Source organism: Phalacrocorax aristotelis, chromosome 16, assembly GCF_949628215.1.
Source record: "Phalacrocorax aristotelis chromosome 16, bGulAri2.1, whole genome shotgun sequence".
Classification (NCBI taxonomy): Eukaryota; Metazoa; Chordata; class Aves; order Suliformes; family Phalacrocoracidae; genus Phalacrocorax; species Phalacrocorax aristotelis.
The window spans coordinates 6,401,468-6,428,028 of record NC_134291.1 but is presented as its reverse complement, the minus strand read 5'-3'; the positions used below and the strand labels follow the sequence as shown (position 1 = coordinate 6,428,028).

Sequence of the window (26,561 nt, the reverse complement as noted above, 5' to 3'; positions counted from 1 at the left end):
GGCAGCCCCCCCAGCCACAGTGGGACCCCATGCCATGGGCTGCCCTGGGTGGCTTTGCAAGGTGCGGCTGGAGGGGCTTTATCACCCCCCCCGGCTGGGTCTAGGGGCTGCGGCCATGCTGGAGCGCAGGGCTGAAGGTGCAGAGATTTGGGGTGCAGGGGTGGTGTCGGGATGGGATGCAAGGTCAGAGCATGGGGTGTCGGGGTCTGCGCAGTGGGGGACTGGCTGGGGGGTGGAGGGTGGTGGCTTGGGGTGTAGAGCCACCCATCCTCTCCCCGGTCCCATCTCTACCGGTCCCGGGAAGCCGGCGGTGTCCGGGGCAGGTCAGCACCGGAACAGCTCCGCGGGGCCAGGGGGGCGGCTGCGCCCCGTGGGGGGGGGGGGGGGTCCCGGTGCCGTGGGGGTCCCGCCGGCCTCCCTCTGCCCCGGACGGGCCGCGCGGGGGCAGCGGCGGCGGCGCGTCCCACGGGATCGCCGGGTCCCGGTGCAGGACCGGGGCCGCGGCTCCGCCACCTGCCGCCCCCTCCCGCCGGAGCCCGCTCCTCGGCGGCGGCGGCGGCGGCGCGGCCCCTCCCCGGGGCACGGGGCGCGGGGCCGCGGCGGCCGCCATGGAGGAGGAGCCGCCGCCGCCGCCGCCGCCGTGCCCAGCGCGGGGCCAGCGGCAGCCGGCGGCCGTGAGGCTCCCGCCGCCGCCGCGCCATGGGCCGCCTCGCCGCCGCCGCTGCCATGTCGGCCGCCTTCCTCAGTCCCAGCCTCGCCTTCAGCTCCCACTTCGACCCCGGTGAGTGCCGCAGCACCGGGGCTACCCGGTACCCGCATCTCCCCCGCCGGCTCCGGCCCCTCCGTGCCCCGCTCTCGCCCCCCCCCCCCCGCCCCATCCCATCCCGGTACCCTCGGGGGGGTCCCTCCCGGGTGCCCCCCGCTCGGCTCCGGTTCAGCCCCGCGCCACCGTGCCGGTACACCGTGCCGTGCCGGTACACCGTGCCGCACCGCGAAAGAAGCGTGCCCTCGTCCCCATCGCCGTGAAATGTCACTTTCTGGGCTCCCGACCCGCCGCCTTGGGCCGCGATGGGACACCTCGGGGGGACCGCTGCCGCAGCCGGCGGCGTTTTGTTCCCCGGGCGGAGGAATCCCGGGGGCTGCGCTGGCTCTGAAGGCATCTCTCGCATTGAAATAGGATAATAACAACAGGAATAATGGTGATGGTGAGAGGGAAGAAGACGGTGGCCGGGGCTGAGCCCCCCGCTGCCCGGGACGCCTGCCTGCCCGCCGGCTGGTGGTGGCCCCTTGGGCTGGGAGAGCCGGTGGGGCTCGGCGAGGTGCCGGGGGACAGGGAGCGGGGGTTTTGGGGTGCAGGCTGTTACGTAAGGTGCCGTGTTACGGCCTCGGCCGCGTCGCAGCTGCAGGAAGATGCTGCAGACGCGGGAGCAGAGCAGGGGCTGGCTTTTGTGTGCGTGTTTTGGGGCTGCTGCAGCAGCAGCCTCCCCCGCTCCTCTGCCTTTCGCTCCTCGGCCGCCAAACGCCAGCGGCCACCTCTCGCCTGGCCTCCCTGCCAGTGCAGGGATCACACCCGCGTTGGGAACCCTTCGTGCGTGGGACCCACTGCCCGCGGAGCAGCCGCCGAGGTGGGAAGCCCCGGCGAGGCGTGGGGACGTCCTGCGGGGCTGGCAGCGCGCTCAGCACCGGCCCTTTGTTTACCAAACCGGGGAAAACGCGTGTCAGAGTCTGGCAGCCAAGCGGTGGTGCCACGGCTCCCCTGCCTCTCCCATCGCTTCCTCCATCACCGCGAAGGAGGCAAAGCGTTGCCGGTGCCGGACGCGGTGGTGGCGGAGGCTCTGGCTGCCGGTTCTGGGCTCCCGCATCCCTCCCAGTCGGGCTCCTGGTCCCTCTTTCCTTTGCAGCATGCTGCTCCCGCTGCCCTGGCCCTGGGTCTAGCGGCTGGGGATGGTCTGAATCCATGGAGGGATTTAAAAATGAACCACACCAGGACTCACCAAACCGCGTCCCCGTTGCCAGAGACTTTGTTCCCAGCCTGCTTGGCATTGATTTCTGCTCAAGAGGAAACGTCTTTATTTGCATCTAAAATGTGGTAGCGCTGGGAATGGAGCTGTGTTTACTGTCCTCAGCCTCCACTATGATTTTTCTTTGGGTTTTCGTGAGGCACCCCATTTGCTATGCTAATCCCATCAACCTGGGGATTTGCAGGGCATGTTTGATTTAAAAATCCTCCTGCAAGAAGGTTTCCGTCGCTGCCCATCACCGTGCTGCCGTGTGCCCGGGCCCAGGGCTCAGCCGCCGGCATACAGCTGCCACACACGGTTACCGGCAGGGAGAGGAATTAAGGGGGGAACAAACCATATTCTCTGTTTCATGGCTTTGTTGATCTTGTCCGTTTGGCAGCACCTCCTGCCTGCGCAGCGTTGCTGCCTGCCTGTGCCAGCCCAGTTTCCCTGGGCTTTGCTTGTGCCAGCATGGAAGGGGAAGAAGTGCTTTGCGGGGCTCAGTGGCACCGTGGCACCGTGGCTGGGGGACAGGACAGCCCTGGGGGCTCTGGCTTCAGGAGGGGAGCAGAGACGCTCCCTGTATCCCGTGGGGAGGGACAGTGGGAAGCCGCAGCCACCGGTGCCAGGCTGAGCTGGCAGTGGGGAACGGTGACAGCAGTGTCACCTGGGGGTGCTGAAGGGATATGCCGACCACCGCAGCAGCCCATGCTCCTGCCTCAGCTTGTGTTTTTGGTGAGGCTGCTTGGCTCGGCCATCAGAAGCACCTGCATCGGGCTGTGCTGGCTGCCCGGGCTGGTGTGCACCGCTTGGGGGATAGACACGCTCCTGGCACTGGGGGCTCTGGGGAGGGGTCCCAGCCTGGTGGCCTCATGGTTCCTGTCTTGCTGTGCCCATGCACAGGCCAGACCTAGAGATACTCCCACGTGGAGCACCGGAGCCACTGGCAGAGCACTAACTGCCCCACCGGTGAGAGGCACCGCCACGCTGCCTGCCCCAACCTGGAGCCTGGATCCTCTAGGCTTCCCGCAGGAATTGGGTGCCCACTCCCTGCCCTGGAAGCACCATGACCTGTGGCAGCCTGGCCAAGCGGACACTGCTTGCAGGCACTGGGCAGAAGTGCCGAGTCCTCTGTGTCACTGGGGTGGGCAGTGCTTTGCTTTGGGGTCAATGGCACCCGTTCTCTCGCAGAGAAGCCGATGGCAGCTGCTCAGGGACACGAGGACGTCTCTGCTGGGGGAATGGGCTGCTCTCCTCCTCACCCCGCTGCCTGTCCTGCCTGCCCTGCCTGCTCTGGCTGCCCTTCCTGCTCCCAGCCCACACTTGCCTGTCTCAGACCCAGGAGTGTGTTTTGAAATCATGAGAAACATCCTCTCTCCCCCACCTATTTCTTCTTCCCCTTTTTTTCCTTCCCTCAGCTGCCCTGGCCTTTCTCCCCATCCCGAGGTATCGCTGGCTGCTGGTGGCTGCGGTGTCACTGCTCCCCGCTCCAGCTACAGGACTTGGCTCCTGGACCCTGCAATCTGGGGGGTGTGTGTGCTGGGGCAGCGCACCCGCACCGGGGTCAGCCAGGGCTCGTGATGGGTGCAGATGTGGGTCGAGGCTAAGGCAGGGCCTGGGGGTGCCCTCAGCCTTGTGTTTTTGGTCCCGGCTGGCACACGCTGCCATCCACTGCCCCAGGCCACGTGGCGGCAACAGCTCAGCGAGTGCTGGTGTCCCATGTCCGGCATCACCATCCATTTCTGGCACGGGGATGGGAAGTGACTTGGTGGACTGTGGCGGCAAAGGGGCTGTAGCACCCAGAAGGACCCTGGCAGCCCAAATGGGGGCCAGGCACACCCTGTGCTCCCACCATGGCACCAGCTGTGCTGCTGGCTGCCGTTGATGCCAGGGGAGGACGGGGGAAGGTGCTGCTGGGTCTGAGCTTTGTGCTGGGGGGATTTGGGGCAGGGAGGTGGGAGCTCGTCGGGTGGGAGATGAAGGTGGCGGCTATGAGGAGGTGTAACGCCCTGCACAGCCAGGGCATCACTGTGGCTGGCGTCCCATCTTGCCACATATTTCCCACGAGGGGACGGTGCGCAGGAGGTGCCAGCAGCGCGGGGTCTGTCCGTCTATCTGGACTGGTGGGCAGCAGGAGCCAGGGGCACAGGCAGCGGGGTGAGTCCTGGTGCCTGCAGGGATGCCAGGGGTGGGCAGCAGCGTGCAGCAAGCCCCCTGCCCTGGCAGAGCCTGGCAGCTGGGCTGCCATGGGAAATGGCGTTGGCGCAGCTCTGCAGTGCAGCAGGGCAGCTGGGTCCCGCTCGGCGGGGAGGACGGATCCAGGCAGCCGGCAGCACCGCTCCTCCAGGGGTGCCACTTAGCTCACCCCTTCTCCCCTCCTTCCCTCCCTCTGCGTGCCGCTCCCTCCCCGCTCCCCCGCCCTGCACACACGGGCGATTGCATTCTGGAAGCCGATACGGATCCCTGTCAAAGCCAATTAGAAGAAATTAATACGCCGGGGTTGAAAGGGCTCTGTGCTCCCGGGGCGGGAGCGGGCTGTGACTCACGGGCTCCCTGCCCGGCAGTCCCAGCTTCTGTGGGACACCATGTGCCAGAGCAGCGGTCCCTTCGTCCCAGTCCGGTGCCCGCCTCGCCGTGCTGCACAGCCTGCCTTGGCCCAGGCCTTGCTGCCCCGTCGGCACCAGGGAACATGGGGCAGAAATGGCACCACCAATGTGCTGCTCGGCTCAGGGCTGGGGGGGGCGAGCTGTGCTGTGCACCTGCGTGCATGGCTGCGTCCTTCCTGCTGACACGAGGGGTCTGCATTAAGCCAGGGGGGGTCTGCATCCAGCTGGGGGATCTGCATTTAGCTGGGGGCCCGCCCGGTCCTGGCTGCCTGCAGGTCAGGGCAGGCAGAGCGGGCGATTTGCTCTTCCCAGGTTTTGCCTCGTTCGTGTTACGCTGCTTCACAATCCTGCTAATTCCCTGGATTGGAAAATCCTCACCAGGTCAGGCAGCTCCCGAACTCGGGTCAAAGGGGCTGTTGGGCCACTCTCGTTCCGCGGCTGAGACTGTTTCTACCCTGTGCTGCACCAACTCGGTGTGTGCATGCAGAGGTGTCGGGACCCGCTGCCCAGGATGGAGGGATGGTGATCCTCTCCGTGTCCTGCAGCCGCTCAGCGGCTGTGCTCTTCTCCAGCTGCTCCTGCCCCAGCAAACACCCCGGCATGTCCCCAGCAGGGCTTTCCCCACCATGGCAGGCTGAGCCAGAGGGACCCTGTGGGGCTGCAGCTCAACGTGGGGCTGGAGGGTGACAGGGCTGGCATGGAGAGGAGCTGAGCTGTGCTGACTCAGCATGCCTGGTGGCAGGAAAATAAATCTCCTCTGGGCATTAATCCCCCTGACAGCCCAGGGAAGCTTCAGCAGAGCATGCTGCGTGGCCGTCTTAGGGCAATTACTGCCATAATATCATTTGCCATCGGCAGAGCTCTGAGAGCCACTCCAGCCTGGCCCAATGGCCGGTGCGCAGGAGGGACGGGGAGCATCCCGGGTTGCACCAGAGCTGGTGCAGGGCTCATGGTGATGCTCGGGGCTGGCTGAGGGACAAAGAGGACGTGGGGCTGGTGGGCGTGGGAGGGCTTAGCACCAGAGGGAGGGGGAACAGGTCCAGGATTTCCTGCAGAGCCACCGTTGCCCAGCCTGGGATGAAGGCACCAAGCATCAGGGGGTCCCGCTTCCCGTCCCTTCCCCTCTGCCAGCCGTGGCCGGCATCCTCCTCCGCAGCCTGGTGCCGGCAGCCCTGTTAAAGTGGTTTGTTTTAATTACTGGAGCGAAGGAAAATTCCAGTGTATGCAAATGCAGTAAATGGAGCAACACTGCCCGCCTGGCTGGGCAGGGACCGGCTCTGCCCTCCACGCCTGGGCAGGGACTGGCTCTCCGATGGGCGCTCCCAGGCTCCCATCCCGGCTGTGCTGGGGTGTGCTGCTGCCAGGCTGCCATGTCAACCTCTGCGCCCTTCGTCTTTCCAAAATACCTGTGGGGTTGTGTGCTTCTCCCAATGCCCACCTGCTCCGCAGCTGTGGTGGCTGCACCCCAGGAGGGTGGTCGGGAGCAGAGCTGAGACCTGCTCCCGCCCTCTGGTCATCCCTGCTGCCATCGCTACAGCAAATTAGGGTTTTTTTTGGTCTGTGTGTTCCTGTGCACGTGGGTGATGAGTGGTTTCGGCGCCATGGGGCTGGCTGAGAGCAGGCACAGTGCAGAGAGGTGCCAGGCTGGCTGGTGCTGCGCATCCCCCTGGTTCATGCCCTGAGCATCCTTGATGCTGAGCCCTGCTTCCTGCTGCACCATGGGCTGGGGCAGCTGGGGTCTGGGCTGTGCTGGCCTTCTGGGCCTGTGGTGGGAGACACACTGATGGCTGCCTGGGAACGCAGGTCTCCCCAGTGCCCACCCAGGTGAGTGGCCCTAGCAGTGGCAGCGCAGGACAGATGCTGTGCCTGGCTGCCGTGCCCTGGCAGGGCCATGCAGGGCCCTTGGTACATGCTGCTGCTGCGTGGGGCCAGGACCAGCCACTGCGGCTTGGGGCGGCTTTGGCTACCTCCCGCTCTGCCAGCTTCGTGGCTGTGGCAGCCATGGAGGATCCCATTGCTGGTGATCCCTGGGGTTGCCTCCACACGCCTTGCCCAGCCCACCCGGGTGGTGTTTGGGTGTGTAGGGCTGTGACGTGCCCATGGCTGCTGCCAGGTGCTCGGTGATCCTCGTGGCGAAGGCACCGCGCAGCTCTGAGGTGTGGGGCAGGCAAGAGGGGAGCCCCCGGCTTCTCTGCCAGAGCAGCTTGAGTCTTGATGGCAGGGAGGGGTGGCCTGTGGCTGGGGCAGAGCCCCTCTGGGGCTGCTGCAGCTGCCGGACCCCGTGCCCAGGTTTCTGCCTGCGCCGTGGAGCATCCCCCTGCCCGCTTGCCCCTCAACCGCCTCTTGCGCAGGGCCCTGTTCCTCCACCGCTCTGTTCTGGAGCCAAAGCTTCTCGTTTCATAACGCTGCCGAGCATTTCTGATAAAAATAGGCTGCCCCGCTCCACGCTGCCTCTCTCCCGCTGTTACGTAAACGCTGCTCTGCCGGCTGGCGAGAGCCTCGTCTCGGCCGGTGCCACACGCTGCTGGCAACGGGACCGCGGTGCCATGCTCGCGGGCAGCACCGGCCGCCGGCACCGCTCCCAGCATGGGGCTGGTGGGGTCCCTGCTGGGGCACGGCGTGGAGGGGAGGTGGGTGCCCCACCCAGGCACGAAGGGCTGAGGTTGCTCCTTGCTTCTTGGGACAGTGGGTTTGCCGTGATGCAGCCGTAGCATCCCTGCTGGCGTGGGAGGCTGTACAGCGCCCGATTTAGACCTGATATAAAACACCAAGCATGAGAATTTGGTCTAAATAATCAATTGAACCTTGCTTTGCATGCTTTTTAATATTTTTTTTTTCTCAGAAAATGGAGAAAGTTGATCACAGTTGGGCTGTATTGGCTGGAAACCTGGCTCTGCAGCAGGGCAGGCTTTGATGGAGGAACTTGATTTTTTGTTTCTAATCGGACTGACACGCTTGGTGTATGCACAACAATGATGCGGCTTGGCCTGTACTTATTACAGTCCTAATTTTTATTTCATCACACTAGAAAATGATGGATCATCTTTTTTTATTTTCCATCTAATTATTTTTTTACTGCTAATTCATCCCAAGATGATAAAACCAGAATTAAGAGGCAAGAATCAATCCTTTTAAAATACTTCTGCATTGGTTAAATAAGCCCACATTAAAAGATACATAAGGAGAACAGATTAACAAGGCGTGCCTTGCATTTAAAATTAACTGATCTATTAATCACCGGAGAGGTTGCCCAAATGGCTCTGGCTGTTTCTGGGGTGGAAGAAGGTCTCCAGGGCTGGGGGGTGCAGGGTGCTGCTTCCTTGCACCCCAGTTTTGGCCAGCAAGGGGACGCGTGGCTCCCATGGCATCTTGGTGGAGGATGCTACGGGTACCGGCTCCTTGCCAGCCTCCCGGGTGGCATCAGTGGGTAGTGCCAGCCCCGACCCCTCTCCCTGCTCTTGGTTGCTCCTGTGACCTGAGGGATCCAGGCTCAGGGGTGCAGCAGCTGGGGCCATCCTGCTTCTTCCATGCTGCCCAACTTCCCAGTGCCTCAGTTTCCCTCTGGAGCTGCAGACAGACTGAGAGGCGCAGACTCGCGTTTGCATGCTAAATGGCAGCGGATGGTTTCTTGCCGCCTGGATGCATATGGGTGAGCAGAGCGCTTGTCCTGTGGGGTGTAAAATTGCTTTCCTGGAAGCTGCCCATGGACCTGGGGGTTAGCACGATACCAGGGCTGTGTCTGTGCTGGGAGAGCTGCTGGGGCAGGGGAGCGCTGAGCCCACAGCTGGAGTTGGAGCCTGTGTGTTTGGATTCAGCCCTGCTCCCTGCCCGAATCCTGCCCTGCTCCCTGCCTGAATCCAGCCTCTCCCAGCCGGGCACCTGCTGCAGGGTGCTGTTCCCCAGCCCAGGGGGCTGCACCCTGGGGTGCAGGGCCTGGCAGGTTCATGGGATGGGGTGGGAGCCGTGGTGGGGCAGTGAAAGGGCAGGGGGAGATGTGCAGCCCATGCTCCCGAGGTGGTGGAGCATCTGTCGCCTCCCAGGCAGCTCTGCAAGCCCTCACCCCACCATGCAGCCCCTCGGTGGTCCTGGGGGCAGCAACCCTCTGTGAATTACAGATGGGGAAACTGAGGCACAGGACCGTGGCTTGCACCAGGTCCCGCAGCGAGAGGCCAGGCAGGAGCAGGGGATCATGATGTACTGTGCCCTGCAGCTTTCTGCCCTAGTGCTATCATGTGCGCTCTGCCTGGTTGGGGAGGGTGCTGGGCAGCCCTGTACCCAGGTGGGTGGGCAGAAGCCGGGTGCTGCCTGCCCATGGCTGGCCCCGCGTGCAGGCTTCGCCCTGGGCTGGGAGCCCTGAGCTGCCGCCGGGCTCTGCGGGAGCCCCCGGCTCGTCCCTTCCGCACACGTCAGCCGCTGCTCGCCGTGCTGGGCTCCGTTCTCCGCCGGGGAGAGACGAGCGGCGGCCGCAGCATCAGCCCAGCTCGCAGAGCGGCCCAGCGGCAGCGTGCCATGGCCGGCGAGGCGGCCGCAGGCACCCGGCAAACGTGAGTCAGCAAAGGGAAGGGCTGTGCTCCCCTGCCTGCACGGTGGCCGGCAAAGCGGGCAGTGGCATTGCGCTGCAGGGCCGGGACCCCGCAACGGGGTCCCCCACGGCCTTTTCCCATCCCTCTTAGGAACCGGCGGCATTGGGGGTTGCGACCTGGCTGGGTGGGCAACGCAACAGGCTGGGGGGCACGGGCATCTGGGGGGTGCGCGGCAGCAGCTCCATGGGGTGGGAGGGCAGCGCATGCCCTGCTGCACCCCACTGCACCCTGCTACGCCCTGCTGCACCCTGCAGCACGCCGCTACACCCCACTGCTCCCTGTTGCACCCCGCTGCACACCACTGCACCCTGCTGCACCCCCGGGTCGTCTCTCCGTTGCAGTTCTGCTCCCATTTGCTGGGGCTGGGGCAGGTGCCCCTGGGTCTGGAGCTGTGGCCTCGCTGCTGCCACAAAACCCCTGCCTGTTCCCACCCCGCAGGGCTGGCGGGGGTGAGGGGTTGGTGTTGCCTGGCTTGCATGTAGCTGCCGGCGCTTCCCGGCCCCACTGCCGGGCAGGTCACTGGCCTGGGCTAGCCCTGGGTGCTGGGGGCTGCCTGAGTGATGCAGCAGTTCCTGCTGGCCAGGCTGGAGGATGCACCGAACTGGCTGTTCTCAGCCTGACACCTGTGGCAAGGCTGGTGCTGCACAGGCGGTCTGGGGAGGGGGGGAAGAGCTGCAGAGCCGTGGCTGGAAATGCCCCACAGGACCCCCATGGCTGGGGTGGGGTGGGGGTTGTGAAGGTGCCAGGCAGGGTTGTGCAGGGGTGTCAGCCCTCCTGGGGTGGTGACCCCTCCCTCACCTACCCCAGCCTGGTGTGCAGGGCTCAGCCCTGGGGTGCTGCACCCCCCATCTCAGCAGCGCTGCCACCGTGCTGTGTGCGCCCACCTGCACCCACTGCTTGGCTCGGGCCAGCTCTGGGCACACCGGCCTTGACCCAGAGGCCATCGCGGTGGGCAGACATCTGAGCAGGCTGCCAGGGAGCGGCTCATGGCTGGTGCCAAGCACCAAGGCCAGAGGAGGGCACGGTGCAGTGCCAGGGGACCCTGCTCCTCCTGAGAGAGCAGAGAGCAGAGCCTCAGGATGGGGTGCAGGATGCGGTGGGGCCCTCAGCTTGCCTTGAAAGCCCTGGGGTCCTTCACACCGCACGCAGCCAGCTATGCTCCCTGTGCCCCGGTGTTCCTTGTGTCCTGGTGCTGCCACATTTCCCATCGCCATACCAGTGCCTGTGCTGCAGTTATAGGGAAGGGCAGTGCTTGCTTGCCCAGGCAGCTGGATAGTGGCGGTCAGTCGTGGTGGTGGTGGTGCCCCTGCCCCGGGCTGGCACCCTGCCCTGGTCTGGTCATGGCTTCCAGGATGCCAGTTGTGCAGGTGGGGAATCTGAGGCAGGACCAGCCAGACCTCACAGGCTCATTGGTTTGGAGAGTGGTTCATTTGCAACACTCTGGTTCCTGAGCCGTGACCGAGGGACGGCTCAGCTGATGGTCCCCACTGGAAAGGCTTCTGTCGCCGCGTTCTGTTCCCCATTGACATTCAAAAGGCTCTTTTCAGTGAGTCATTTTCTCTCTTGCTGTCCCACTATCCAGGGAAAATGGTGACATTCGTGGTACAAAGTGTGTTCACCATGGAAACCAGCTGAAAGGAGGGGGAACGCCACCCCCCGCTCCTCCCAGGTTCGGCTTTGCATCCACAAGCCTTAGAAGATGGCTCTTGAGCTCATTGCAAACACCGGCAAAGAGTTTGGCGTGGCCCAGGCTGTGCCAAAGCACGCGGGACCAATGCATCTGTTCACCGCTGTGCTGGGAGCCAGGGTGCTCTGTGCCCACGCTGTGTGGTGCCGGGCAGTGTGTGGGAGCAGCCATGTGCTGCCACCTCCTGCAGGGGTGGCAGGACCTTCCCCCAGACCCTCTGTGCCCTTCAGGTGCCTTTCTCAAGGACACACGGGAGCTGGCAGCGTGGTGTCGAGCCCCAGCGTGGGTGGCAGCAGAGGGGCAGTGTGGTCACAGGGGCCAGTGATGGGACAATGCATCACGGTCCAGGCATGGGAGCCCCTTGTGTGCCATGAGCATCCCCGAGGGGCTCGGCACCGGTGACCTGGAGAGGGACCGCGGTGCTGAATGAGGGTTTAGGCTGGGGGGGGTATGGCTGAGCGGGGCTGTGGGTTAGGGCAGGGCACCTGTCCCAGCCCTGACGTCCCATGGGGAGGGCATTGCGCTGGGCACTGTGGGGCTGCGTGCGGGTCCCCAGTGAGGCTGGCTCTGCTGGCAGCACTGTGGCTTTCCGGCTTCCTCCCACCACAATCGCACTGGTTGTTCGGGCAGGCTCTGGGCAGAATAGTAATGTGGCAGCTGCAGCCAGTGGTGGGGGCCTGGAGGGGACTGGCAGCTGGGCCACGGCCACCACCGCTGCCACTGTGCTCCCTGCAGCCCTGAGGGGCCATGCGGCCACAGCATGGGCTGGAGCAGGGTGATGGGTGCCAGATTTGGCGTGTGCTGGTGCCTGGAGGGTGCGGCCCCCAACGAGGAGCAGGAGCATTCCCATCCTGGTGGTCAGGGGTCTGGAGCTTGTGTGGAGCCCGGTGGCAGGAGTGTGGCTGCAGTTTGCCCAGTGGTGCTTGGCAGCGGATGGCGCGGGGCAGAGGCAGAGCTGTCGGTGTCACTGGGAGCAGGTACAGGGGCTCCTGGCAGTGCTGGCAGGTCTCCGGCAGACCCTTCCCCTGGGGGATCTCATCTCTGAGCTCCACGGATGGGATGGGGCTGGAGCCAGCTCTACCTGGGCAGTGGGGACCAGCTTCCCATCCTCCCACCTCCCACAGGTGCAAGCATCCCTCCATCCTGGGGATGCCGCCTCACCCGGGGCTGCTGCTGCTGTTGCTATATGCACCTGAGGGCAAACCCTGGGGCCAGGGCTCGGCTGGGTGGGGTTGCCTGGGACCCCTAGCCAGTGCAGCCCCCCTCCACGGGGTGGCATTGCCACCCTGCATCTGTGGGTACTGTGTCCCTGTCCCCCTCCTTGCAGGCTGCCAGCAGGGTCCTGCCTTGGCTCTGGGGTCCCTCCTGGGCTCCCCACCCATCCTGGTCATAAGCTGAGCCAGCAAAGGGTGCTGTGTGTGCTGGGACCCCACCTCCCCCTAGGTGGTCCCTGCAAGCCCTGACATGCCCCTGCATCCTGTGACCCCCACCCAGGCAGGACCCTACCCAGCACAGCCTCATCCGCCCCGGTCACCCCCTGCCCCCTGCCCTGAGGCCAAGCCCCTCCTGTCCCCGCAGACGGCACCCCCCTTAGCGAGCTTTCCTGGTCCTCCTCGCTGGCCGTAGTGGCTGTTTCCTTCTCTGGGCTCTTCACCTTCATCTTCCTCATGTTGGCCTGCCTGTGCTGCAAGAAGGGGGACATCGGCTTCAAGGTGAGCTGGGGACACGGGATGGGTGGTGGGCGGGGGTCTCCCCAGGCCAGGCTTGCCCTGGGACTTGGCGGGGTGAAGGACACAGGCACCCGGAGGCTCCGGGTGCAGGATCCCCCATTGCTGCCAGGACCAGCCCCAGCGCCAGTGCAGGATGTGTCCCGGTTCAGGGTAGTGTTGCTCAGGGGGAGCACAGCCCCCCTGCCTGCCAGGGTGCTGCCAGGGATTAGTAGCCCTGTGGGACCCAGTCAGGATCCCCACTCTGCACAAAGCCTGGATCTGTGGGGCTCAGCATCACTGGGGTTCGTATCCTGACCCAGCTGGTCTCCCGGCTCTGCAGAGCCTGGATCTGTGGGGCTCAACATCTTTGTGGGCTGTATCCTGACCCACCCCGGCTCCCGGCTCTGTTTGGGGCCAGGCCACGGCATGGTTAAGGGCCGTGGCGGTCCCACCCGCATGCCCCCGGGGGTGGGAGGCACCCTGACCTCACAGGCACAGAATGTGCCGAGAAACGCTTTTTCCCTAATTGCTGGGATTTTTGTGGAGGCTTGTGGCGCCCGCGGCGGGAGGGGGTCAGGCAGGGGGGGACACACGCTGGGCAGTTGTGTAACCGTCCCACACCGGCCACAGCACCTCGTCGTGCTGGAGGGGAACAATGAGCCCCCTCGTGCCCCCGCGATGGCTATAAAGGGGCGCACGGCCGGGGCTGGCCGCTGCCTGCGTCCGGCGGGTTGCGGTGCGCGGCACGCCGCGGGGCAGCGCTGCCGGTGGGGTTGGCCGCACCATGAGGCAGGGCTGGGCAGGGACAGGGAGAGATGCTCACCATCACCTACCTGCTTGCCCAGGCGGCTTTTCGGAGCCGGGGGCTGGCCAGGCAGCACAGCCAGGTAATGGGATGGGGTGCCAGGGTGGTGGGGATTCGGTGCCTGCCCCAGGGCCATCCCCGTGGTGGGGGAGTCTGCTGTTGGGGTGCAGGCAGGGCTGTGTGTGTGGGAGCTGTGATTTTGGGTTCCCCATGCCTGAGGGTGTGCGATGCAAGGGGCGCAGGTAAGCCCATCGGGGTGGTGGGCAGAGGAATGTGTGGGGCAGGGTGCTGGCAGCAAGGAACCCGTAGGGTCAGTTGTCTCTGCTCGGTGTATGCCCCCCCACGCGTCCCCCGGCCCAGGAGTTTGAGAACGCCGAGGGGGATGACTACGTGACGGAGCTCTCGGCCCAGGGCTCGCCTGCCCCCCAGCATGGCCCCGAGGTCTACGTCCTGCCCCTCACCAAGGTCTCCTTGCCCATGGCCAAGCAGCCAGGACGCTCAGGTAAGCCGGAGCGGGGGCAGGTGGAGGTCCATGCAGGACCCCTGTGTGCTGTGGTTGGGGGTTCTGCATCACTGGGCTGTGGGGAGGGGGTGGCAGGGAGAGGTGGAGATGGTGGGTCTCCCCTGCTAAGGTGGGATGGCTCCAGCTGAGCTCCAGCTCTGGCAGGAGCAGCTCCCAGGCAGAGAACAGGCACCTGAGGTCCCTGGGGAGCGCCCAGGGGGGCAGTGTGCACCCTGCTGGGGTGAGGTGGGACACAGGCACCCCAAACTGTGACACCCGCAAGCCCTGGTCCTGCATAAACAAGCCTGTGAGTGGGAGAGGAATGTGGGGGGCACCCGGCTGCAGCGCCCCTCCTGCTCAGCGTCACTCCCCAGCCCGGAGAACGGCAGCAGTGTGGCGGAGCCGGCGCGGTGCGAGGCGGTGTGGCGCAGCCCAACAATGGCCCCATTGCTGCCCGCCCTTGGCATGGGGTGCCCGAGGGGCAGGACCTGCGCCGGGCGGGGGGCTGGGAAGGGGCTAAATGCCAGAGCTCCTGCTGGGCTCGGCTATGCTCTTCCCTGGTCCCTGCGGAGCAGAAGGAACAGGGAGCTGCCACCCAATTTCGGGACACCAGTACCCTGCACCACCTGGCCAGCGTGGCTGTGAGAGGATGCTTGGACAGGACGATGCCCTGGATGCAGGGTGCCTGGGGATGGCTGCTGTGGAGGCTGCTCCAGAGCACCCCGGGGCAGTGGAGGGCCTGGCACCGGGTGGCACGGTGGGGATGCCGGGGCTCAGCCGGGACCGGCGGGTAATGCGGGCAGGCTGGGCGGGTGGGCCTGCGGGCAGGAGGGCGTGCGGGCAGCTCGATGTGCTCTGTTACAGTGCAGCTCCTCAAGTCGGCGGACCTTGGGCGGCAGAGCCTGCTCTACCTGAAGGAGATCGGGCATGGCTGGTTCGGCAAGGTGAGCAGCAGGGGCAGGGTTCCGAGGGGACACCGTGGTGGAAGGCTGGCTGTGGGGTGCTGGCTGTGGAAGATGGGGTTTGGGGTGAGGACCGGGAATGTGGTGAGGACGGAGGGGACGAGCCTGTCCCTCGCCCCAGGTGTTCCTGGGGGAGGTGAACTCGGGCATCAGCAGCACCCAGGTGGTGGTGAAGGAGCTGAAGGCGAGTGCCAGTGTGCAGGACCAGATGCAGTTCCTGGAGGAAGCGCAGCCCTACAGGTACATCTGGGGTCACTCCACAGTGCTGCTGCTGCACTGGGCACAGCCAGGCGTGGGGATGCTGTTGGATGATGCCTGGTTCCCTCCTTGCCAGGTTTGGCTGCTTAGCAGAGCTGTGGCTGCCCCATGGAGGTGCCCAGCTGAGCTCTCTGGGCAGCGTGGCTCTGTCCCAGCCCCATTGCTTGCCTGCCTGGGGCTCATTGCAGCAGGACAAGGGCTGTGCTGGGAGCCGCTGGCTGCGGCGTGGGGGCAGCGGGCTGCAGTGAGGTCATGGGCAGAGCGGGGCTGAGGAGGGGGGGCACAGAGCTGTTCCCTGCCCCAGCAGAGCTGAACAAATGTCCCTTTGTGGTACATCCCGGGGTGCTGGGACGTGCTGGTACCCGCTCCCAGCACTCCCAGCGGCCCCCACGCTGGCCCCCAGCAGAGCAGCAGAGGCGGCAGGGAGATGGCTCCCCAGGGGCTGCTGCCGTCCCCCCGCCCTGGCCGGAGCAGTGCCAACGTGCCCCCGTCGCTCTGCCCCGCACAGGGCCCTCCAGCACACCAACCTGCTGCAGTGCCTGGCCCAGTGTGCCGAGGTCACCCCGTACCTGCTGGTGATGGAGTTCTGCCCGCTGGTGAGTCCCGTGTGTCCCCCTGCATCCCGTCTCGCTCCCCACGGTGCTGCCGTGGGGCCGGGGCATGAGCTTGGGCCGTGTGGTACCACGGAGGGGATTGCAGGGCTGCAGGCAGGGCTGCGGGCAGGGCTGTGGGCAGGGCTGCAGACAGGGTGCATGGCAGTGCTCTGCCTTGCTGGGGATGGCTGAGCCCCCGGCAGGCCAAGTGCTCTGGAGGGTGACAGTGGCACTGCCCTGCAGGGTGACCTGAAGGGGTACCTGCGGAGCTGCCGGGGGGCTGAGGCCATGACCCCGGACCCGCTGACCCTGCAGAGGATGGCGTGTGAGGTGGCCTGCGGTGTCTTGCACCTGCACAGGAACAACTACATCCACAGGTAGGCTGGCCTGGTGCCCCGGGGGGGCTGGGGAGGAATGGGAGGGTCTGGATATGTGGGGTCTCCAAGGATGCTGGCATTCCCGCCCCACCGCTGCTCCTCCTGCCCAACAATATCCTGGTGCTGAGTGAGTTGCAGTCAGAGACTCCAGCATCAGTGATTTTGTTGAGGAGGGGGTGCGCTGCCGTCAGGGACCACCAGACCTTCCCCATCCAAGCCAGGCTCTGCAGGTGGGTCCCCATAAGGGTGCCCGGTGCTGTGGCTGGGGGACGTGGGGTCCCCAGATGTGCCAGAGGGGGACTTTCCTACAGGCATCCCAGCCTCGGTGGGCCCTGCCGCACCGGGGGTCTCGCGTGTGCCCCATCTGCGTGACCCCTCCAGGGCTGGAGCAGCCGCCCGGGTGCCTGGCCCCCGTGCCAGGGCTCACGTTGCCTGGGGACACCCGCTTTCTGCTTGGCTCAGCGCATGATGGATGGACAGACGGAGGCGCAGCTGGAACGGCACAGGCATTCCTGCTGTGCATTTGGTAGCTGGTTATTGGCACACCCAGTGTTTGGCAGTGAGACTGCTGGCCCCTCCGCTGCACAGCCGTGCCTCTCCCACTGCCAGCCCACCGGCCACGGTGCTGCCTGGGGCGTCCTTGAGCAGAGACCCTCAGCCCTTGGGCGGTGGGTGTCCGCTTTTCCCCCCGCGGCGGCGGTGACAGCACCGGGGTTTGCTTGGCAGCGACCTGGCCCTGCGGAACTGCCTGCTCACTGCTGACCTGACTGTCAAGATCGGAGACTACGGGCTCTCGCACTGCAAGTACAAAGTAAGGCTGGTTTGGGGGAGGAGGGGGCTGGGGGCTGTGTGCCGGGACCCCATGGCACGCTCACATAGGCACACACTGCACCGAGCCCTGCAGCTCTGCCCACGCACACATGTCCCCTCCCCAGTGGTGCTGGGGCAGGCCCCTGGGCTTTGTTGGGGCAGTGGTGGTGGGGGCCATCCCACAGACCACTCTACAAGGGACTCTCTGTGCCCCAGGCTGCCCCCCCAGGCTTGTCCCCCGCCAATCTGGCAGCTCCTCCTGAGCATGAAGGGGGGTTTGCTCCCCCCCTAAGTGCCCTGACCCCCTGCCCAGCAGAGTGCAATGCAGCTGGGACTCCCTGTTACTGCCTGGGCTGGCCTGGACATGCCCCTCTGCCAGGGCCAGGTCCCTGCAGGCAGCTGCCAGCACATTGGCCTGGGGGCTGTCTGTATGTCCTGCCTGCTCTTTGCTGCCTGCGGCTCCCAGCAGGGCTGAGATCGAAGCCAGGGAGTGGAGGGGGAGTGGCGGGAGAAGGCTGTGGGGCTGGAGGGGGCTCAGGATGGGGACATGGGGGGAGTAGGCAGAGGGGGCTGGGTGCTTGGGTGGAGGGAGCAGACAGGGGGATTGGGGAGCTAGGGTGCAGTGATGGGGTGGCCAGGGAGGGCGGGGGCAGTGGGGCCAGAGATGCTCTTGCTGTGGTGTGGCTGGTCCCTTACACGTAGGTTTGACGTTCTCTTCTCGTACTGACCCTGCATACTTGGCAGGATGACTACTTCGTGACGGCCGACCAGCTGTGGGTGCCACTGCGCTGGATCGCACCCGAGCTCATCGACGAAGTGCATGGCAACCTGCTCATCGTGGACCAGACCAAGTCCAGCAACGTCTGGTGAGCAGGGTCTGGGGGGGGACATGGGGGACTGCAGCTGGGCATGGCACAGGAGGTGCCTGGCACGAGGGCAGCGTCAGTGGGATGCGTCGTGGTGGATTGCTTTTGGGGCTGATGGCTGGTAGTGGGGTGGGGGGGGTCTCCCGTGTCCCCAGCATCTCACCCCTGCCCACAGGTCGCTGGGTGTCACCATCTGGGAGCTGTTTGAGCTGGGCAGCCAGCCCTACGACCACTACTCTGACCGGCAAGTGCTTGCCTATGCCATCAAGGAGCAGCAGCTCAAGCTGCCCAAGCCCCAGCTGAAGCTGTCACTGTCGGAGCGCTGGTGAGGACCCGGGCCAGGCTGCAGCTGCATCCTGCCCCCTCCCTCTCCCTGTCCCCAGGTGGGCAGGGGGGCTGCAGCTGACCCCTGCCCCTCGCTGCGGCAGGTACGAGGTGATGCAGTTCTGCTGGCTGCAGCCGGAGCAGCGCCCGACGGCAGAGGAGGTGCACCTCCTGCTCTCCTACCTCTGCGCCAAAGGGGCGACGGAGGCGGAGGAGGAGTTCGAGAAGCGCTGGAACTCCATGAAGCCCAACGGCAGCGCCAGCGCCAGCCACCACGGTGCCGAGCTCTCCTCCTTCCCGCTGCTGGAGCAGTTCTCAGCTGACGGCTTCCCCTCGGATGGGGATGACATCCTCACCGTCATGGAGACCAGCCATGGCCTCAATTTTGAGTACAAGTGGGAGCACACCAAGACCGAGCACTTCCAGGCGCCCCTGGGGTCCCTGAGCCCCAGCAGCGCTGCTCGCTACCATGACCTCTACTACCCAGCCACGACCACGGGGCACCTGAGCCTGGGCGTCTCGCCCTCCTGCTATGAGTGCAAGCCGCCAGGCTGCCCCGGCCTGCCGGCGCCGGGCGTGCTGCCCATCCTGGGCGCCCACAGCCCCTCGCTTGGCAGCGAGTACTACATCCGCATCGAGGGGCCTGGGGAGGGCAGTGCCGAGCTGGACTATGCCATGGGCACCTACAGCCCCGCGGGTGAGCGGGGTTCCCCGCGCCCCCCTTCCTGCTGGAGAGCCCAGGGTGCCCGCGGCAGTGCCTACGACTCTGACAGCAGCCCCACTGTCTCCCTCAGCATGGAGCCGCTGCTGGGCCACGCGCCGGCGGGCGAGGGCTCCTGGGAGTGTGCTGAGTACTACCCCTACCCCTGCCCGGGGCAGGAGCCGCGGGGCTACGAGCTGTCCCCCAGCCATGGGGCCGAGGGGTACCTGCTGGAGGAGGAGCCTGCCCAGTCAGGCAGCCAGGACTGGCCTGTCCCCGGCTTCCAGCCCAGCATCTTTGCCGACCCCCTGGGCGTCTCGCCATCGGTGAACTGTGCCTACAGCCCCCGGGCGTATGGGGAACCACGGGCAGCCCCGCCGGACGGGCGACTGCCGGGACAGAGTGGGGCCCATCCGGACTGTGTGACACTGGAGTTGGGCGAGGATAGCCCCCCTGGAGCCCCCCGCCCACAGGGTGTGAGCTCCCCAGCTCAGCGGCATCCCTGGGCCTCCAACAGCTCCTCCAACAACAACATTGGCAGCAGCAGCCCGGTGTCCCGTGAACCCCTGGCCGGCGACAGCTGGTGCTACCGCCGTATGATCACCTTCCGGGGACTAATGGCCAAGCCGCTGGGCACGGTGCCGCGCGGCCAGCCACAGCTCGGGGGGTCCCCGCTGGGCCACGATTTCCGTCGCCCGCGGCAGGATCAGGCCCTCGGCACGGCCGGCGGCTCCTCCTCCCCGTGCCACTCGCCCTCCCCACGGCGCCAGGCCTGGCACAGCCATGACTCATCAACCTCCGGCCGCTCAGAGGCAGCAGCGCTGGCTGGCAGCCCCGGCACACCGTGGGGCTCCGGCACGGCCCTGCCAGCCGGAGCCGAGTCTCAGCACGATGCCCGCCTGGATGAGAGTGTGGATGGGAGCAGCCCTGCCCGCAGCCCGCTGCCCCACGCTACGGCTGTGCTGGGGCTGGGGGAGGCTGCCCCCATGGCTGGCACTGCCACCCCGAACCCCGAGCCCCGCCCAGAGCCTGGTGTAGACGGCATCCAGCCTGCACCAGAGGCCTCCGAGGTGCCTGCGCCGCTGCCTGCGGAGGCTGCCGCTGAGAGTGGGGTGTGTGCCATCAGTGACACGGACCGGACTCCAGACAAGACCTTCTCCAGCACCAGCTTCCCCAGCGTCGATGAGGGGAGTGACGAGGATACGGCAGAGCTGACCTCCGGCATCTTCACTGACTTCTCTGGGGACTACGTGGAGCGGGTGGAGGCAACCCCAACGTTCAAGTCCTTGCAGAAGCAGGTGGGGACGCCGGACTCCCTGGAGTCGCTGGACATCCCCTCCACAGCCAGCTCCTGCGAGGTCTTCAGCCCCACCACCTTTGCGCCCACCAGCCAGCCCAAAGCCCTCGACAGCGGCTACGACACTGAGAACAATGAGTCCCCTGAGTTTGTCCTCAAAGAGCCCCATGAGCCCCGAGAGCCAGAGGCCTTTGGCCAACTGGGGAAGCTGCCCCTGGGGCTGCTGGGGGGTGAGGGCGAGGTTCCGGCCCCCGAAACACGGCTCTCCACTTCTCTCGGGGCTGAGCTGCACAGCCTCACCGAGAAGAATCCCTACCGTGACTCTGCCTACTTCTCTGACTATGATGCTGAGGCTGACCGTGGCCCCAAGGACGAGGAGGACAGCAACGGGTCCCAGACCCCAGAGGTGGAGGATGGTCCCCGGACCCCCGTGCAGGACCTGGGGCGAGGCCCCGTGCCGGGAGAGGACCCACTGCACCCCCCCGGGGCACCTGGCAGCCCCCCGGCAGCGCCTGGCATTGCAGTGGCAGTGGATGTACCGGCAATGGGGGTGTCAGCAGTGGACTGGAGAGGGACAGAGGGTGGGAGTGCCCCAGCCAGCCCCACAGCGCAGGGGTTTGGCACTGATCAGCAACCTGCCGGCATGGGGCCGGTGCCGGGCAGCTCCCTGCACCCTGACGGAGATACCTGTCCCCCGGGATCTGTGCCTCCCAAGACTTTCTTCTTGACTCCGGTGCCAGCAAGTCCTGGGGACCCGGCATTTGTCGGAGGGCTTTGCGTGCCCAAGGGTGTCCCTGGACTTGGGGGTGCCGCAGAGGGGGGCAAACAAACTGTGCCCCCCACACCGGGGCCTGGGGAAGCAGGGCTGCCCCCAGAGGGGGCTGGGGTGGGTGATGCGCCAGGGGGTCCCAGCACGCTGCTACCGGGGGGCGAGTCACCCCCGGGCCTCACCCCACTCCCATCTGCCCGGGAGCCACGGCTGGCCGCCCTGGAGCACCGCGAGGAGCAGGAGGAGGAGGAGGAGGACACGGAGGACAGCGACGAGTCAGATGAGGAACTGCGCTGCTACAACATCCAGGAGCAGAGCGAGGAAAGCGAGGAGGAGCCAGTGGCCGTGCCCATCGTGGTGGCTGAGAGCCAGAGCGGCAGGAACCTGCGCAGCCTCCTCAAGATGCCCAGCTTGATCTCTGAGGCCTTCTGTGAGGACCTGGAGCGCAAAAAGAAGGCTGTCTCCTTCTATGATGATGTTACCATCTACCTCTTTGACCAGGTGGGTGGCCGTGAGGCGGGCAGAGCCAGGTGCTGGGCACGGCCCCATGGCATTTTGGATGCTGAGGACTGGTGGCAGGAGCCATGCCCAGGTGTGCCTCCAGTGACTGTCCCTTCCCACCTGTCTCCCCTTGTACAGGAAAGCCCCACGCGGGAGCTGGCTGAGCAGAGCTTCCCGGAGTCCCCCCAGCCTTCAGGGCAGGCCCCCGCCGATGGCAGCCCCCCCAGCCCAGCGGACAGGCTCAGTGCCTCGGATGATTCCTCAGATGGCAATGCCTCAGAAGAGAGTAAGGGGCCGGGGGGGGCAGCAGGGGCCACGGCAGGGCAGGCTGGGGTGACTCCCGCCGTGGGTTCAGCCCCTGTGCTCCGTGTTGCAGGCGGTGGCTTTGAGTGGGACGACGACTTTCCGCTCATGCCGGTGAAGCCATCCCTGATGTCCTCGCTGACGGGGACGCTGGCAGAGTCCGACCCGGCCGTGCCCGCGCTGCCTGCACTGGTGCCGGTGCAGAAGCAGGTGCTGCCCATCCAGTTCTCCCGGTTCACAGTCTCACCCACCCCAGTGTCCCGGTTCTCCATCACCCATGTCTCTGACTCGGACATGGACTCCATAGGAGGTGAGTCTCCCCACATGCTGCTCTGCAGGTGGCTGGGACCGCCCCCCACCACCCCTGGGCACCAGCCATGGTGGGAGCTTGGGGGCGTGTTGGACTGGGACACCCTGCCCTTGTGCCCTGTGGGGACAGCCACCCCCTCTGAAGGGCCGGGTGTCCTGCGGGAGCTCCGTGACCCGCTCACGCTGCCCCTCCGCTCATTGCAGGCAGCAGCGAAGATGGCGACCGGGAGTGAGCCAGCCAGGGCGCCGGCTGGGCGTCACCCCGGCACTGGCACTGGCATGGTGTGGCAGAGGACGACGGGGCCGGGAGCGGGGTCCGGCCATGGGCTCCGAGACCACGCTCTGGATTTTTTTTTAGGCAGATTTTATTGGAAGGAGATCATTTGCTGCTGCGAGTGGGAGCGGGGCCGGCGCGGCCTGGGGCCAGGCGGTGGGTGATGGCCGCGTGTGTGCGGGTGGCTGTGTGTGTACAAATAGACACATATATATATATATATATACACACATATATATATATATAAATTATAGCATTTAAAGGGTAGTGCCCTGATCTTGCTAACATTTGCCGAGTGTCCCCCCCCCCCAAGCGAAGTCCCCCCATTGGCTTGCCCCTGTGTTCCCCGAGGCGGTGTTTGTCCCTGCACCCCCCTGCCCGCCGTTCCCCCCATGCCATGCGCTTGGCCTTGCACCTCGCAGCAGCTCGGCCACCCCACAGCTGCCTCATGGCTGCCCCACGGTGTTCCCGAACAAGGGGCCGCCAGCTGTTGATGCTGACTGAGGGCACCCCGAGCACCCCCTCCCCATGCCGCTGCTGCCACCAGCTCTTGTGCCCCCTCTACAGGTGGGGTGGGCAGCAGGGCTTTGGGGGGGGGCTCGGGGGCTGGGGAGCTCCCCCCCCCCTTGCTTTCTGGGGAGCAGTCCCAGCTTGGTGAAGGACCCCAAGGGCTGGCGGGACCCTGCCCTGCTGTGGCAGGGAGCAGCGGGGGGAGGGTTGGCAAAGGTGGTCCCGGCTGTCCCCATGGCAGGTGGCCCCCAGCACCCACCGACCTGACTATTTTTCTATTTAAAGGCTAAAAAAAGAAAAAACAAACAACACTCCCCCCCAAATGCACCCTAAAAACAAAACTTGCTGTCAACTGAACCTACATTGATGCGATTTTAAGTTATTGCTGCCAAAGAGACGTAATGAGGTGGGGGAGGGGGTGGGCGGGGGGATGCTCACGGTTCTTCATTCCTTTTTTTTTTGTTTGTTTGGTTTTTTTAAAAAAAATTCATTTGAGGCTTAGGATAATTGTGCAATTCCAGCTTCCAGAAGGAAATGGAAGTAAGCGGAGCTGAGCGAAACCTTGAAATCAGGGCTGGTTCCTTTGGGGTCTATAGACCAAACCCTGAGGTGAGAAATGCACCCCCTCCCTGGCCGCCCCCCCCCCACCCCCAGCCCTGTGTCCTGCAGCCCCAGCGCTCCTGCCGCCCCGTGAACGTGGGGCAAGGGCACACATGCGTGTGCACGGACACACAGACACACATGTACCCACATGGGACGGGGCTGCTGCCATGGGGTTCTGCTCCACGCCACGGCACGGTGCCGCAGGACAGGCCTGTTCCCAGCTTGGCACAGCTCTGGCACTGCCATGACGCTGTGGGTCCAGCCTAGTGCCACGCACAGGCATTACCACACTCTTCATCCACCTTCATGATCAGCCCAGCCCAGAGGCCCTTTTCCCCATGTGAGGCCCTCTCAGCGGTCAGGAGGCTGTTGTGGGGGCAAGGGGCTGTGCCCTCCCCCCCCAGTGGGACAGCCGGGGTCTCCAGCTTCAGGCCCAAAATTCAGGGCGGCTGTGCCTGCCCCACAACTTCCCCGCCGCTGCCGGTTGCTTCTCTTGTGGCAGCCAGTTGGCAAGTCACTGATGGCAATTATTGCTTTATTTAAGTGTTTTACGCTCCAGCCTGGCCTGTAACACCCACCACCACCACGTGAAACCCCCCAGCCCCAGACCTGTTCTTTGCTGAATGCTTTGCAGCTGGGTGGGGGCCATCACCCTGTGCTGGCTGGTGACAGAGGGCACAGCACCCATCTGTGGTGGTGGGGTGCAGGAGTGGGATGTGCCCGGTGGGGTGCCTGGGGTGCCCTTCTCGCAGCACCCAGCCTGCTGGACCCCCCCACCCCGTCACCCCCGTGCTGCCCTGCCTGCAGTGCGGGGGACTTGCTCAGCGTTGCAGGGTTGTGCAGGATTTGCTTGACACCCCCCCCACGCCCCAAGCACCCCCCGCCCCTCCTCCCACCCAGGGCGGTGGGCTGCTGGTCCTGACGCCCCCACCCCTCATTCCACCCCCCGGACCCCCCCCCTCCCAGCAGCCCAGGTTTGGTCTATGGCGCCGCAGGTCCCTGCCTCTGGAGGGCAGCATGAGGACAGAGCTGTGTCTTGGATATTTTTTTTAATAGAAAGGCTATTATTACATTGTCTATTTTATCAATACGGGTCATAACTGCTGTATTTTTTATCAGTGCTGATTTCCATACAGCTCCCAGCATGTGTGTCAAATATCATCGGGCCAATAATAATAAAGTTTTTAAAATACGTTAAGCCGTTTGCTGCCCAGATCATTGCCCGGCACGCAGGCAGCTGCCAGCTCTCGCCCTGCACAGGGCCGGACGCTGCGCACCAGCCCAGCGCTGGGACTGGGGCTGCTCGGGATGGAGACCAGTGGTGCTCTGGAGCCAGGCGCATACCTCCGGCCACGGAAAACACTGGGGGGTGGGAGGGGTGTGTGTTGTGTGGGGAATTTTATTGTTCATAAATTACTTTTTCTCATAAAAAATTATTTCAGATTGCATCTTGCAGGTGCCACCAAGCCAGGAGGCGCAGTGAAGCCCCGGGGGCTGGCTGAAGCCTGAGGTGGCTGCCCGGGAGTCCTGGGGGAGGGCAGCAGCCCCTGGCATGGGCCTGGAAGAGGACAACACTGGTCTGGTGGCCAAGGGGACCCCAGACCTGCCCCCCACCCCGGGCTGTGAGCCCCCAGCCCTCTCCCACCTGCCGTCCCACGCCCCAGAAGAGCCCTTCCCCTCACCCCTGCCCCATCTGGTCCCCCCATCCATCTGCTCCAGCCCCAGGAGAGGAAGAAGAGGCACATCGACCAAAGGACCCAGCCCTTGCGCACAGCCAGAGCCCAGGCGGTCGCAGGTGATGCCGCTTTCCTGCGACAGAGTGGAAAAAAAAAAACCATCAGAGGGGATATGGCAGCGATGAGCCATCGCATCTGACTGGGAAAGAGCCCTGCGTGCATAGAAACCCACCGGCAGCGACCCACGCGCCTGGGACTCTCTGTGCTCAGCAAAGCACCCACTGAACAGGCCGTGGTGCACTACTGATTAAAAAGTGCAAAAATGACAAATACAATGGAAAAAGCGAAACCTCTGAGGGCGCAGCCTCCCCCGCGCTGCCTGGCACATAACCGCTCACCCATGGGAGACATGGCTCCTGCCTGGAAAACCTCTCTTCCCTGTGCCTATAGAAGGGCTGCAATCTCCCCCGTGCCGGCTTGGCTCAGGGTGCAGTGGCAGCTGGGGGCTACGGGAACAGCCCAGGCACCAGTTCGCTCAGGGGCGCACACCCCAGCAATAAGCTTAGCAACTGTGAGCATATATACATATCTATATATATTTATCTCTCTCTCTCTCTCATGCAGCCCTAGTAATAGAGGAAGAGCAAAGAGCCAAGCAAGAGGTCTGGACAGGAGAGTCTGTTTGAGGGGAGCATCCCTTCAACCACCAGGCACCCCATGGCCCCGGGCACCCCAAGGCACGCTTTAACAGAGCCCTCACCTCCAAAAGTGTTGGGTTTTGTTTGTTTGTTTTTTTTCTAGCTTATATTTTACAGCAGTACCGTAATACCCTACTATATACAGAGACCTGGCACTGCAGGAGCTCTAGGAGGGGAGCTGTCCCCATCCCCACGGGGGCTGCAGTGCCAGCACCCCACAGCCGGCGTCCCGCCCCCTCCCAGCCCAGGGGTCTCACAGGAGCCTGGGAGCTGCCTATGGCTCCCGCCACCCCCTTGGCTTGCACGAGGGATCTAGGCTATCCTGCCTGTCCCAGGGATCCCTCCCAGCCGGGCGGGGGGGAGCGAGGGGAAGCATCTCCCCTCTGCCATCAGCCCTCCACCCCACACGAGCCCGAAGCACAGCTCGCCTCTGGAGAGCTGAAGCCATTCTCCCAATCACAGCGAGGTGCTGCTAAGGCTAGAAGCAAACCCTGCAGTGGGACATGCTGGGACTGCAGGGGGCTGCCATCGCGCTAGTTCTGCCCAGGCAAAGGATGGGCTACACAGCAGCAGTTTAACCCTCTGCCACGGAGAGGAATAAATTGGGCCTAGAGAAGAGAGAACTAGGGCACTAGTTTAGCCTTTGGCTTTCAAAGCAGCAGGATTAAATACATTCCGCCTAAAAATGAAGTCCTGGAAAGCCGGACATGCAGCAGCGAGGAGGGGGCGGCAAGTGCCGCGTGGCATGACGGGCGCCAGCGCTCCCAGATCAGCTGATGAGCGGAGCTGAGCGGTCGTTCGTCACCGTTGGCTTCAGCTGGACATTGGCAAAGGGGTTT

The 26,561-nt window shown here is 64.9% G+C and overlaps 2 protein-coding genes across 10 annotated transcripts in view; one reads left to right on the top strand and one right to left on the bottom strand.

Annotated features, from left to right (window-relative positions):
- The first annotated feature begins 618 nt into the window (after positions 1-618).
- On the top strand, positions 619-24,546 carry AATK (apoptosis associated tyrosine kinase). 4 transcript variants are annotated; one of them, XR_012663436.1, is made up of 15 exons: positions 619-781; positions 12,455-12,588; positions 13,751-13,892; positions 14,757-14,836; positions 14,976-15,094; positions 15,621-15,708; positions 15,949-16,082; positions 16,809-16,893; positions 17,637-17,758; positions 17,934-18,083; positions 18,187-21,349; positions 21,488-21,635; positions 21,705-21,962; positions 22,166-22,391; positions 23,267-24,546. XR_012663436.1 is itself a non-coding variant. In XM_075111638.1 (14 exons), the coding sequence occupies exons 1-14, from the start codon at positions 700-702 to the stop codon at positions 22,192-22,194; spliced, it is 4,713 nt and encodes a 1,570-aa protein (XP_074967739.1). In that variant the 5' UTR covers positions 619-699; the 3' UTR covers positions 22,195-24,546. The 4 variants fall into 4 exon arrangements, 3 of the variants coding, with proteins under 3 accessions (XP_074967739.1, XP_074967737.1, XP_074967740.1); XM_075111638.1 differs by having other exon boundaries at positions 21,726-21,962; positions 22,166-24,546; XM_075111636.1 differs by having other exon boundaries at positions 22,166-24,546.
- The window catches only part of BAIAP2 (BAR/IMD domain containing adaptor protein 2), a 50,831-nt gene continuing 48,650 nt past the window's right edge, over positions 24,381-26,561 (bottom strand). For all 6 annotated transcript variants that reach the window (XM_075111648.1, XM_075111646.1, XM_075111642.1 and 3 more), the window contains one exon: positions 24,381-26,561. In XM_075111648.1, the coding sequence (XP_074967749.1) occupies positions 26,536-26,561 (26 nt within the window). In that variant the 3' untranslated portion in view covers positions 24,381-26,535.